The following is a 13,236-nucleotide window of genomic DNA, read 5'->3' on the forward strand; positions in this document are numbered from 1 at the left end:
CTCTTGGTCCACTCGTGGGTTGAATCAAATATTTTATATCGTGCATACCTTTGCAAAATGCCAAATTTTAATCAATTTCAACTAGTGAGTCAAATACAATAACATTGTCTTTTCTCGATCTTGTTTAGTTTTCAAATACAATTAAAAATATATTCCACAAACATTTGGGTGAGTAAGAAACTTAATTTAATAAGCAACACTGTACTAATAAAATAACACACAATGTTAATTTATTTTTCTTTCTTAGTAACTAGACGGAGACGTATGTAAGTTTCTTTCTTTCTTCCATCTATTTTTGTTCGTTACATTTTTCGTTAATTATTTCCAATAACAAAAAATGCCCCCACTCGCTTAAAAAATGAAAAAGAACTAAAACATCCTTCATTGATAAGATAGCCAACACCAACATAATTCATTTGATAACTGACATGTGTACAGTCTTCTCTTTGAGTTAATAGCTACTTCAAGTCTTAACTTGAATTTATTATACTAATAAAATGATCATTAACAAGATAACTAATATGATGTTGTTTCATTTTTAGGAAGATAGCTCGTTGATTTTTGTGTATCAACCAGTACAGCAGCAAACAAACTCGTCTGAGCCAGGTCGTTTAGGAATACAGGATCCGGTTCCTTTATTTTTTTCAACACAATCCATGTAACATGACAAACTCTTATAGGTCTCGGAGCATGGGGAAAGGCAATTCCACAAACCCTGTCCTTCACCTGCAATGTCATCAACCAAACAATAATTTTGAAAAACAAAGATTAAACTATCATTCATATTCATTTTTAGTTCTAAACTCTTAATAAAGATATTCGTATTGATGTTTAGTTCTAAATTCTTAAAATGTTATTTTAATTTGTTTTATTCAGTATAAAAATGATTTTAGAATTATAATAACACAAATTATTTAACTAAGAGTGGCAATAAAAAAAACGTTCTTCAAATTTGTCCTTCAATAAATGAGTGAGATGAGGTTGATTCTATGGTGTTATACTCGTAGTTAAGACTAAATGAGTCGCCAATCAACTAATTATTGTCAAATTAATTCTAAATAATCTTATGTGTTCTAAAATTCAATTTCGATGTATTACAAATATCAATAGAAAAGTGATTTTGGAAATGAGAAAAAGTATAAAAAATTACTTCCAAACACACTTTTAAAACGTTTCAATAGAGTAAAAAAAAGAAACTCAAACCTCCCACTCAAAAATTGGAGCGTCGATTCTATTTTATATTATCATAATCGTTGTAAACAGAAAAACACAATAAAAATGGATGATACTTACTCGACGTAATAAAACAAGCCAATAAAACAGTAATTGCAACGAACACTACAAAAAGCTCACGGGTCCTCATATTTCACTCCTTAATATTTGTAAGGGCAGTATTTTTGAGATCAATTATTGGCATATATATATATAGTGAGGAATTGGTCACACTCATTATTATTATTGTTTTTATATACAAATAACAACCAATCACTACAAAACAACATCAATATGAGTATTAATGTTAAATGTTATTCAGTTACATATTGACAAATAACAAATGTAGAAAGTTTTTCAATGCATTAAGTCATTTCCAAGACTGAACTGATACATTTTTTTCAAATAAGTAAACTGATACATAGTTAAGAACAGAACATTCGATTATATTCCATATATATCTAATAACAATGATGGTGATTTAATAAAAGAAAAACAAAAATTCATACTTAATGGTCAACAAATTTTGTTCTCTCTTTTTCTTTTAAAAGAATGTAATAATTAACACTTTTGTTATATATATATATATATAAGGTTTTTATTTAATTATCGATTGATGATAAAATTTGATAACCTATTATAAATAGTTACTAAGTATAGAGGTAATTAGTTTAAATTAGAAACGTAAACCTTTAGATCCTTAGGTTGGTGTCTATTTAATTTTTTAACTTTAGAAGATGGTTAATTAGTTTTGTACTTTAAAAAATATATCTTTACAAACTAATAAATTTATTATACAAATCTCAAACTCTCACTTTACAAGTTTAAATATTTCATACGGGAGTACTTGGTACATGGTTTTGAAATTAGGTTTAGGCATTTGAAGTAAAACCTATGTTTGGATACCGAGGTTTAAAAAAAATTGAATGTTTGAAGTTTAAGAAAAAATCCATTCATTTTATACCTCTTATCAATGGTCGTCAGCAATTATTGACAACAAACATTGGTTGACTTCATGATCAATCAACTTCACAGTTGATGACCGATCGCCGATCGTTTGGACCATGACGATCAACCACCAATCGTCTTGACCTTCCATGACTGATCATCTTGTCTATTGGTGACTAATAACATTTACCTTCACTTGATCATTGACCGCCAACCATTGTGATCGTTAATGATTGGTCATTGTGTCTATTAACAAAAGTGATGACCAAACACCATGACCTTGAGGACCAAAAACTATGGAATGAACTTGTTATGAAATTTAATTTCAAAGCTGTTTACTTTTTTTACTAGAAACTATTTTTTATATCAAATAACTAAACCGTTGTTATTCATACATTATTGTCATAAAAATTAAAGAACCCAAGGAAATTAATTCAGAATTAGAATAGACAAAACTAATATAATTTCATTTTAAAATGAATAGATTAAAATTTACTTTGAAAATTTATCATAAAGATCAATGTAAAATACATTAGAGCTTAGACACAGCTCACAAAACAAACACTAAAAAACAGGAAAAGAGATGGCTCACGCAACCCGATGTCTGCACCTCAAAAACAATCATTTATAATTCCGAGCCTTAGGAATCCTCTCAAAATTCAAATAAGCCCCTAGCCATTATCAATTCCTATGCTTTTGATTTCAAACATGCATCCCAAATAGTTTATTCTAGTTCGAACACAGTAGAAAAACATGACCATAATGAAATTTGAAAAAATGTTAGTGGAAAGCACCATGCTCCAATTAATTCTGCGAGGCATTTATATCAAACTAACAAACAACAGAATATCATGTTCTTTTTAAAGATTACAGTCTTTTATACACATAAACTACTGATTCTGTGAGTAATAAGAACAGGCAACATACAACAACTATGTCCCCTAGTTTTTATCTAGTACTATGCCTATTTCTAAACTTATTTGAGGCACGTCCTTGAGAGACCTTTAATTCTGTACAAATCTCATATCAAAATAGAAGTATATCCTATTTATTAAGGATAGGTTTGGAATCATTTGGAGTTTTAAGAACACTAGACTTGGTTTTAGTAGTATTAAGTAAAGCACTTGGTTGTGCTTCTTCTAGAAGTAATGTGTTTGCTTAAAAACACTTCTTTTTCTCTCAAAAGTCATCCTAAATTCACCTTTACGTGATGATTGGCGGTATCAGCGACAATTTCCTGCTTATGAGATAGAGAGGCAGCAATACCAGCAAACCAAGCTACTCTCATGAGCTGAATACCAAGTATGAGCACCCACCAGCAAACCAATCCTCTCATTGTGTGCATCATCCAGGCCGGTGCACTGAGCTCAGCCCCAAGTTTCAACCCTCTCATCAGCTGCAAAACTCGATAACCCTCGTATACAATTGGAGTAACCAGCCAGACAGGGGATCGCCAGTGCCATATCAGCATTTCGGTCAAAATCTGTACTGAAAGGAGCAGAATATAGGGACCCAATAGAACTGCCAAGGAGATGAAAGGCAGATGGGGTTGAATCAACCCACTTTCAGATCCATAAAACATCACTAAAGGGATCATAAATCCAAACACATTAGCAAGCATGTTCCAGAATTGGTAACTGAAAGGTGCCTCACTGCTCATGGGTTTTATTGGTTGTTTAGGCCGTGCACAAGCATCAGCCATGAGAAGAAAAAGCATAGCACCAAGGTTATAGATGCAGTCGAGTCCAATCAAAGAGAGGAGGCTGGCTACATTGGGACCGAGAAATACAGATGACATAGGAAGCCACAATGTTGGGGCCATCCCTGTTGTTAAGAGAAGAGAAGGCCCCAAAAACCACATTGGCCATTTGAAAATCTGCAAATGCACCACCTCTGGTTGATTAGTTGCCTCCAATAGTTCTTTAGTCTCTACTTCCGAAACTTCAGTTGTTCTATCAGCATTTAGACTTTCAAAAATATTGTCGGTTTTCTTCAAGAAGGTCTCATCCTCTTCATTGTTGGGAGCAAATGTGACCGGTGCAGGTTCCCAAGGATTCGTCTGTGTGCAACAAATTGGAGGACGTCTAGAATGAATAAAACGTGAGCGGAGAGTCAATGCATTGGGCACCTTTGAGGACTTGAACGTCTTGAAGTTTTTATGGTGGTAGTGGGGTATGGTAATATATGGAGGACATGATGCTGATACCACACCTTGATTCATAGTTAGTCCAACAAACAGTCGATACGAACTATACTTCCATTATCTGAAAAGGTCTAACGAAAAAGATGAGAAAAGAAAGAAATGGCTATTTAGAGCATGCATGACCAATGACAAGTTGTGCTAAACTGTAGTATCGATATGAGAGTTTTTGGGCAATTCACATGCTATAATGCATGTTAGCGGCAGAACAAATAAATATCAAGGCTCAAACTATCAATCAATAAATCGAGTAAGGTTGCAGTAGCACACTTGGCATGACATCTCCCTCCCAATACAACACGTATTCAAGCAGGAGATTTATCAAATATCAAATCCAGCTATTAAAAGATAAGTCTTTTTTAGAAAGCGGAAAGGAAGAGACATAAAAACCAGACATTCATGGGGAAAGAACATGGAGAAAAGGAAAAAAAAAGATTGAAATAAAGAAAGTATTATTTAGGAAAGGAGCATCTACCCAAAAAAAACCTGACTACAAAAGATAGACCCTTCGCTGAGAATAAAAGAAAAAGAAAAATCACAAAACTGCTTGGTCATAATCATATGAATATCCAAAGAGAGCCAACTGAACCTAGCCATAGAGCACACCTCCCTCAAGGACTCTCAACCTCTCTTTTATTTCTCTCAGGTAAAATATTATATTAAATTGGAAACAAAGGTCCATGCCCAAGGGCCTTGTCGTCCCAAAACAATAGCTGGAGTACATCTCCACCAATAAGCAACGTGACTTCTAATGAGCCAGAGCGACCCCAAAAGTCCCTAAGAAACTGTCACAAATAAGAATGTGCATATTAAAAATTCCACAAAACACAATCTAAATCCTCCAAAACGCACTAACATAAAATGCACCACAGAGGCCCTAACAACAAATAAGCCAATCCCATTTAGTCAATAGGGTCAATCTTCCTAATAAAACTCTATTAGCCCAATCATTCGACCTTTTTGTGATTTATCATCCTTGAGGAGAACAAGAGAGTGAGTAGTGGTTTAGTTCAGCAGTCAAATGATACAAAACAATGCACTCTCGATCAAGAGGTCTCAGAGGGGGATCGATCTAGCAAATTGTTGAACTAAAAGAAGATGCCTACATTCACTTTCAAGCCAGCAGCTATTTCTTCATTTCTTTTATTCAACTAAGGAGCTAACAAGTACCACTCAAGGATGCAAGGATCAGCGTCAGGCTCGAGGGACAAACTTCCTGTTTTACTTGATAGCCTTAAACTTAAGAGAGCTGATTGGTTTGTCAAACTACTATAGAATGATTCTAATTGACATCAATTATTGCCATAAATTAACAAAAATAAAAACGAACCATTAATTTCCTAATATTGACCCCACAGTTGATAACAATTCCAAGTATCAGTAAACTCAATATGAAAATCATCAACTATCATTAGCCTAGAGGTAAAAAGGGACCTAGAGGGAACAAGCAACTCATTGACTACCTAGAATTTAATACCCTATAAGTTTCATTGACATGCAATTATATTAGAAAAGTAAAATAAATAAATAAATAAATTATGAAGATTATGACTAACTTGCTCGAATTCACTTCATAACAACGATTATTCGGAAGAAAAAAAAAGCATCAAATCAATTCAACATCGATGTGAGGTTACTAATGAAGAATGAAAAAAAGAAGAAATAGATACAACATGGCAATAAAAGGAACAGTGTCGCAACAAGCGAATGTAAAATCTGTGATTACAGATGATAATCAATAAGAAAAGTCAGAATTCAAAGGAGAGTAGTTATATCAAAACATGAGGTCCTAGTGAACAAATTTGGTTTTCAACATGCAAGAATACATAGTAATTCAAACATATTCAATCAAATTTTACAATTAGCTAACCTTAACAGCGAACCCAGCTGAGAAATGGAATCGAAACAGTTAGAAGAATTATAATCAGATGGTTTGCTTTTGGGGCGGTCGAGAAATTGAAATATTGTGTAATCCACCGATTAATTGGGGAATGAATAAGAATTCTAACCCGATTGAACGAGTGGTAGCTGTTTGGGCAAGTGCCTCAAAAATCGGCAACAGTAATCGAGGGAATATCAAACCCTTTCATTTTATATTATCGAGATTTTTACTAATACGTTTTAGATGAAATAATTGTGTGGAGGTTCCAAATGAAAAATAGCCCAACTTCGGATGTTTGACTCTTTGTCTACTATAAAATTACGCTTTTAACCTTTTCTTCCTTCTTCGTTTTGTAACCTGTTTTTCGTTTTCTGTTTTCGTTTCTTCGTTTTCGCTTATTTGTTTTTTGCTTTGTCATATTCTTCTTTCATTTGTATGCTTTCTTTCTTCTTCTTTCATTTCTATGTTTTTTTCCCTTCTTCTTCCTTCTCCAACTTCTTCATTTGCGAAGAATTTGAACTGAAAAAGAATAATCGAAGTAAAACGAGAAATAAATACTTAGAAGGATAAAAAGACGAGAAGTTGTTCATGAATGAGAAATAGTATTTAGGCAAAAGAATCATAAATAAGAAATAGGTATTTCGAACAAGAAAGAGAAACGAAAAGTTATTCGCGAGCGAGAAAAAAGCAAGTGATGAGAATTTTGGGTATTATGTTTGGCGATAACAAAAAAACGAGAAAAAATGTCGCAGTGTACTGATCTCATGTGCAGTTGGACTTATTTTGGTAAATTTGCATAGTCAGCTTACGTTAACATAAGACTACTACTCATTATAATTTGAATAGTGCCATAGATTTGATTTGAATCTCCATTTGTACAAAATCACCCTTTGGATTTGGTTGAGAAACTGATTGCTTTAAATTTTGGGAAAAAAATATTAAATTAAATTTTTTTGTTCTCCTTTCATTTGAGAAAATTTATAATATTGCAATTTACACAAGTATATACTCTATCTATCCACGTAAAGGCATTAGATCTTAGTAGATATTATAGTCTAATTTGCAACACACTTTAGTTGTCGTATGTGTTTGTTAAAATTGACACCCCAAATGATTAATTCTTTTATTTTTTTCAATAATATATAAGGTTAGAAAATCACTAAAATTTTCAAAACTTGGGTCGCTCTATTTGTATAAGAGCATATAGTTATCTGAACGTGGCGTGATACTAGATAACTTTGGAGAAGTCGAAATAGGAGAGCACTCATCTAAGAAGAGTCAATGTCGAGGTGTCAAACATTCCCCTCAACATGAGATTGATTTATTGTAGATAGACTCATAATTTGGAACTTGTGTTGTCACAAGTGGTAGAAATTTATAAATATAGTAGGTTAAACATGTTCTTTTTATGGCCTTACTCTTCCCCCTTCATCTTGTGTTTTAGTTATTATTGAAGTTTTGAAAGACTCTCACATGTTTAGAACGTTTGTCTAGTGTGATTTGATCACATAATCTATTGATAGTCTTTTAATTTGAGGAGTTCATATAAAGCTTAGTCACATATCATAAAGTAACAACTTTGAGTCGTGAAGCTTCGTCATTCTTCTTCAAAAGACCCCTCAACGAACTAAGAGATGTATTTTATTGAATAAATTTTATGATTTGATAGGTAAACTTTTTCGACTAATGAAAGTCACTCATTTTTAAATAGATTAGAAAACACCTAAAAATAACATGAAAAAATGCTTTAATGATATAATACCAACACACAATTATTCTATTAGCCTCAAGTTGACGATTCTTCTAATTTCATTGTTTTAAATTTACCTAAAATTAGTTTGAAATACGATTTTTTTTAATCTCAAAACTAAAATACTATTTATGGAAATTTTGTGAAATTATATTGTAAGGTTAACTTGAAGTCTTGTTTGACTATTATAAGAACTATTTTCTAATTTTCAAGTTTTCAGGACTAAATTTGTAATATAGACTAAAAACTCAAAACGTTGTTTATTTCTCTATTATGCCGTTCTTCCACAGCTCACACCATACTCGCCACCGGCGCCTGTCGTCGCCCACCGCCGTCCATTGCACAACCATCAACGTGCCGCTTTACACGACCTGATTCTAAAGGGAGAAACCCTAGTCCCCATAGTTTTTTTTTTTTTTTTTTTTTTTTTATGTTTTCTTTTCACTTGTGCCGCCTACACCCTTGCATTTGTATTGGTTTGTCGCAGCCGATCGCCACTGTCCGCTGATTTACACCTCACAAGGCTAAGGTTCAAGTTTCTGTAGGGTGTTTGTTCAGTGAGGCGAAAAGGAAAAAAGAATAAAGGTTTTGCTCTGTACCCAATTTTGGAATTTTATTCTTGTTTTGATTTTTTTAACGAGGTGGGTAATGAAAGGAATGCTATTAGAATAGAACTAGTGTATCAGGGTATGTTGTTAATTATGTAAGGAGATAATTTTTTTGTTTTTTGGAGAGTTTTGCTATAAATAGAGTGGGCTAGAAGGATATGGAGTGAGGCATTTGGTGAGTGAGTTCGTGATTTAGTGAATCAATTAGGGCTTGAGGAGTATCTCAAAAGGAGTTCAGCTCCCCTAATAATTTGTTTTTATCTTCTACATTTCAATACATTCTGGTTCTGTTTTGGATTCTGTCAGAGGTATCAAATGTATCTTGTACTTGTACAAGTCTCCCATTAACGAAATGTTATACATTTCGTAGGAAAAGAAAGGACTGATAGTGTTTTTGCTTGTCTGTTGTGAAATTTCCTATTTTGTTTCTGAAGATTGGTCTTCAATTGGATTGGAACCACTCCAAAAAGTTTAGATAATTCCATTTGGGATCATTCTCTCGAAAAAGTGAGGATTGAAGTGAAAGTTATTGCATTTGAGATCCTTCTCAAACAGGCCTGGCTTGATTGCTATTCAGAGTTCTGAGAAACTACGAAACTCAAATGCTAGGCATTTCATATGGAGAAGTCCTCCTCCTTATTGGTGCTACTGCTGCCTTAATTGGTAATTACTGCACCACCTTTTTCATTTCCTATACCATCTAATATATTTAAGCCGTGGATAGAGTTTTGACTCCCAAATTATTATGAGAAGGGCCAAAGGATCTCCCATTGATATCAAGAATGGCAGGAAGGATGGCTGGCAGAGCAATTGGATATGTTCAGTTAGCTCGAGGTCAGTTTGACTCTATGATGGAACAAACCAATGCTCGCAAGGTATTTCTTATTTAGTTTAAATAACCATTAGGAAAATTTATGGTCATTTTTGTGAAGGTTCCAGCAGCATTAGTATTGTCTTCTGGAAAGATGTTGGATAGTACATGGTAAAGATATGTTTTTAGTGAATGGACCACATTTTAGGCCATGATTGGAAGTGACTAAGATCACTTTTGTTGTGTTCAAAATCACTTCTAAACATGTCTTTAATCATCAAAACATATTTCAATTGCATGAAAACTTGCCGTCAGTTATGGTCAAATTAGAAACTTGTTTGAACTGATCAAAGTACTCTTTGGAATTGATTTGTTGGTTTTGGAGCTAGGCTGAGCAGAAAAGTAAATTGCTAGAGTTCAATGCATATTGCACATTTTTTAAATGTTCTTTCTGATTAAATTAAATCTTCTATTTGATGCTCCTGTTTCTTCGTACTTTTTTTTAGAATTCTCTCTACGCTCATTATGCATGTCAATAGCAAGGGTGTTTAACTTTTACTCATAATAGGACATAGAACTGCCAGATTTTGAGAATAGGTTTACATTAATGTGGCATTTAGTGCTTGTGGACACTATTGTTACATCAAGACTGCAACAGATTAGATTGAACCATGTGTAACAACATAATTGGATGATTATAAAAGTTATGGAATTTAATTTACATTGAAGTTCTTTGATATAATTCTCTGTTTGCAGGTTCACAAGGAATTGCAAGACACGTTGGCTCAACTTGATGCTATTCGCCATGAAATTCGAAGCATTTCAATCTTGAATCCTGGGCCATTGACTCAAAGGCTTGTTGACAACCCTGAGCTCAAAGCAGCTGATAGTGGTGTAACTAGTAGGTGATATGTATCCCTACTGCTAATCTTCACTAGGGCTTCTAGTTTTCGTAATTGGTTTTTCCTCTTGCATTTCAAATGGTAGGTAATTCAGCCGAAGAAAAACCTACTGTGGAGACTACACCAGTTGCTGAGAAAACTGCACCAGCAGCTAGCATCCTCAAGGTTCCTATTAATTGCTGAATCTCATCATGGACCTTTCCTTTTTTGCCACTACAAGTTTAAGCGACTTCAATGGATCTGCACTTTTCTTCAGGTTGCAACTTCACAAATATCAAATGAGCACAGCCGAGCAACTACGTTTGCCAGGTTGGCTGAATCACCGAACATAAAGAATGGATCCTCTGCCTCGTTGCCAATTACTACAGATGTAGAGAAGCTGAATGACGAGTTTGGACTTCCCGTCTTACCTGTGTCGGCTGAAAATACTGGGTTGTTACCTAAGCGCCCGGGTACAGTATCTGTTATTCAGTTAAAAGATTTGATAATGATTGTCTTATTTTATAAATTTCTCCATTAGTAGCGTTAAAATCTTCATTAGGGAGGTTAGTGCACTTTGAAGCAAAATATCAATTGATGTGATTAGATAAGCTATGGACTGGTGGGACACCAATTATACTTGATAACCACAACTAGTGATGAGATGCATTCATTGTTCGGTTGGGGATATTTTCTATAATGTAGAATTGCTCTCATTTCTTACACACCAATGTTGAGTGGAGGCCAGGGTGTAAACATTTCATTCAGTTATTTTCCTAAACTTAATTCACTCTTGTTATGTTGGGGAAACTTTTGTTTTAAGGAATCAAATATTAAGAATGACAACCACTTTGCTGTTAGATTTGTGTTCCATGTATTGAAGCTATTCAGTTTTTTCACAGAGGAGTTTAAAGGGTCTGACATAATGTTAGAAGCAGTATTGGAAGCAGAGGTTGCTCACAATGCAAAAGAATTTTTCTCATCTCATCAAAGTCAAATGAAACAGGAACAAGAATGAAAATTTCATGAACATCATTTTGGTGAATCATAGTATTGATGATTGGCCTATAAATGAAGTTCAGAAGGTTCAAAAAGCGTACCCCACCTCAGGTATTCCCCCAACTTCATATTTTTCATTTATGTAAGAAAATGAGTTACATAGAAAGTTACACTTTACCCCTTCATATGTATATTTAACTTACTTTTGCCAGTCAGAAAGAAATAGGGGAAAAGAAACACATATTCTGCTCATAAGTATTTCTTGCCTACGAGATAGAGGGTGATTGGAGCATTGAATTGATTATTATAGTTAATAGATTATAATAGTTACATCCGCTTCCCGACAATCCATACTGTCACGAAAGTGAACATGATGGACGGATAGTGAATGTCATCTCTTCTGATATCATTGACTAGCTGTAACCAACATACTTAACAAGCCTGCTAAAACACCATTTACAAGCTACATCTTAGATACCAAATGAGTGACGAACTTTTATACATAAACATAAGCCTTACAGAGACTAGTTACACAATATTTGTTTATTACATTTCAACAACCAGCATATGCAACACAATAGAAACAAAAGTACACCTAGACTCAACCCCCACTACTGGACTCAAAAGTAAGCAAATGTACAAACACGTATTAAGTGTGACCAGAAGCAACGTTACAGGAACTCTCAGGTTAACTGGGGAGGGAGGAAAACAAAATAATTTTGAAAGATGAGCTAAACGAACTCAAGGAGTGACAATTTAATAAAACATATATTTTTCCTTTTGCAATACATTCGGAAACATGTTTGTTATCAAAGCAAACACAACCCAAAAGAACACAGGATTGTTGGTGCTGGTTATCAAAGCATGCACTTAAAATTTCCAAAATTAACAAACACTATAACAAAGAGGGAAAAAGAAGATAGGTAGGAAATAGTAAACATTGTAACAAGGAGATATTTGAATACACTATAACAAATAGGGTGATTTGCTTAGGTTTTTATTGTTGGAAACATCAACTATTATGATTGGAACCACAACCCACATCACCCACTTGAAGTAATTGGGGGTCCAAACGCCATCTAATTGTTTTCACGGCTCTTTGTCACTTATGTACAGAAGTTGTGGTGTATCACTGCTCTTAATCACCTTGGAGAACCACACCCCCAAAAGTCAACTACTGGGGTGGGAGAACCAAGCCACCTACATACTAAATTGGACATCCCATTCTAACTAATGTGGAACAAAGGCAGCCTATACTATCTTGGTTCCTAACACAAATGCTACTTGAGGCTTATGTTTTAAACAGTGCTTTTCCTTATTTTCATGGGAGGATAAGAATCCTCGTTTTTTTCTCAATAGCCATGATTTTAAGCTGCAATAACATCAGCAGGGTAGATTTGAAACATTAATTGCCTTTTTTACTTACCTGTTGTGGTAGAAATTGATATTCTTTTGCAGTTTATGAATTTTTATACTCTAGTTTGTGTTCAAAATGAAAGAAATACAATTAGTCTGATTGTACACAACTTTGTGACTAAATTTTATGTTTGTTTTTATTTTTCTTTTTCATTGTGCAGCTCTTGGTTTGATCATTCTGAAAGGGATTTAACGCATTCACATTAAACTAAGAAAGGCTTTGGAAACTAAATAAGTTCGAGTTGATATTTTTCAGCTTTTAATGTTATATGTAATAGGCAGTTCTTCAAGGATTAGTTATAAGTGAACTATGCTTGTTTTAATCTCTGAATGTGTAATTCCACCAATTATATTAGAGGTTTTCTTGGTTTTTTGAAAATCGAGATACCAAATTATCGCCAAAAGACTAAAAAGTAAAATTATCACAGTTTTGGGACGTTTTCAAATATAACTAAATGAATCAAAATATTTGCAATATATACCAATAATTTTAGTAAAGATAGACATAAATAGATTTTTGTTAGTTGCT

The 13,236-nt window shown here is 33.8% G+C and overlaps 2 protein-coding genes across 5 annotated transcripts; one reads left to right on the plus strand and one right to left on the minus strand.

The window, feature by feature from the left end:
- Positions 1-2,956: 2,956 nt before the first annotated feature.
- Positions 2,957-6,482, minus strand: LOC101219687. Of its 2 annotated transcripts, none has more exons than XM_011656526.2 (2): positions 6,231-6,482; positions 2,957-4,434 (listed from the first exon to the last, which is right to left on the minus strand). In XM_011656526.2, the coding sequence occupies exon 2, from the start codon at positions 4,379-4,381 to the stop codon at positions 3,347-3,349; it is 1,035 nt and encodes a 344-aa protein (XP_011654828.1). In that variant the 5' UTR covers positions 4,382-4,434; positions 6,231-6,482; the 3' UTR covers positions 2,957-3,346. The 2 variants fall into 2 exon arrangements, with proteins under 2 accessions (XP_011654828.1, XP_004152380.1); XM_004152332.3 differs by having other exon boundaries at positions 2,957-4,424; positions 6,231-6,460.
- A 1,776-nt stretch (positions 6,483-8,258) lies between these two features.
- On the plus strand, positions 8,259-13,153 carry LOC101219447 (sec-independent protein translocase protein TatB). 3 transcript variants are annotated; one of them, XM_004152331.3, is made up of 8 exons: positions 8,260-8,577; positions 9,035-9,263; positions 9,354-9,475; positions 10,168-10,312; positions 10,399-10,478; positions 10,570-10,765; positions 11,195-11,402; positions 12,869-13,153. In XM_004152331.3, the coding sequence occupies exons 2-7, from the start codon at positions 9,203-9,205 to the stop codon at positions 11,308-11,310; spliced, it is 720 nt and encodes a 239-aa protein (XP_004152379.1). In that variant the 5' UTR covers positions 8,260-8,577; positions 9,035-9,202; the 3' UTR covers positions 11,311-11,402; positions 12,869-13,153. The 3 variants fall into 3 exon arrangements, with proteins under 3 accessions (XP_011654831.1, XP_031741819.1, XP_004152379.1); XM_011656529.2 differs by lacking the exon at positions 12,869-13,153 and adding an exon at positions 12,408-12,817 and having other exon boundaries at positions 8,259-9,263; XM_031885959.1 differs by lacking the exon at positions 12,869-13,153 and adding an exon at positions 12,411-12,814 and having other exon boundaries at positions 8,259-9,263.
- The last annotated feature ends 83 nt before the right edge of the window (positions 13,154-13,236 follow it).

This window comes from Cucumis sativus, chromosome 5, assembly GCF_000004075.3.
Source record: "Cucumis sativus cultivar 9930 chromosome 5, Cucumber_9930_V3, whole genome shotgun sequence".
Taxonomy (NCBI): domain Eukaryota; kingdom Viridiplantae; phylum Streptophyta; class Magnoliopsida; order Cucurbitales; family Cucurbitaceae; genus Cucumis; species Cucumis sativus.

Coding starts and splice junctions, on each gene's coding strand:
- LOC101219447 (XM_011656529.2), top strand. CDS start 9,203: ATGCTAGGCATTTCATATGGAGAAGTCCTCCTCCTTATTGGTGCTACT. Junction 9,264..9,353: donor TGCTACTGCTGCCTTAATTG/GTAATTACTGCA, acceptor TATTATGAGAAG/GGCCAAAGGATCTCCCATTG. Junction 10,479..10,569: donor CAGCAGCTAGCATCCTCAAG/GTTCCTATTAAT, acceptor ACTTTTCTTCAG/GTTGCAACTTCACAAATATC.
- LOC101219687 (XM_011656526.2), bottom strand. CDS start 4,381: ATGAATCAAGGTGTGGTATCAGCATCATGTCCTCCATATATTACCATA.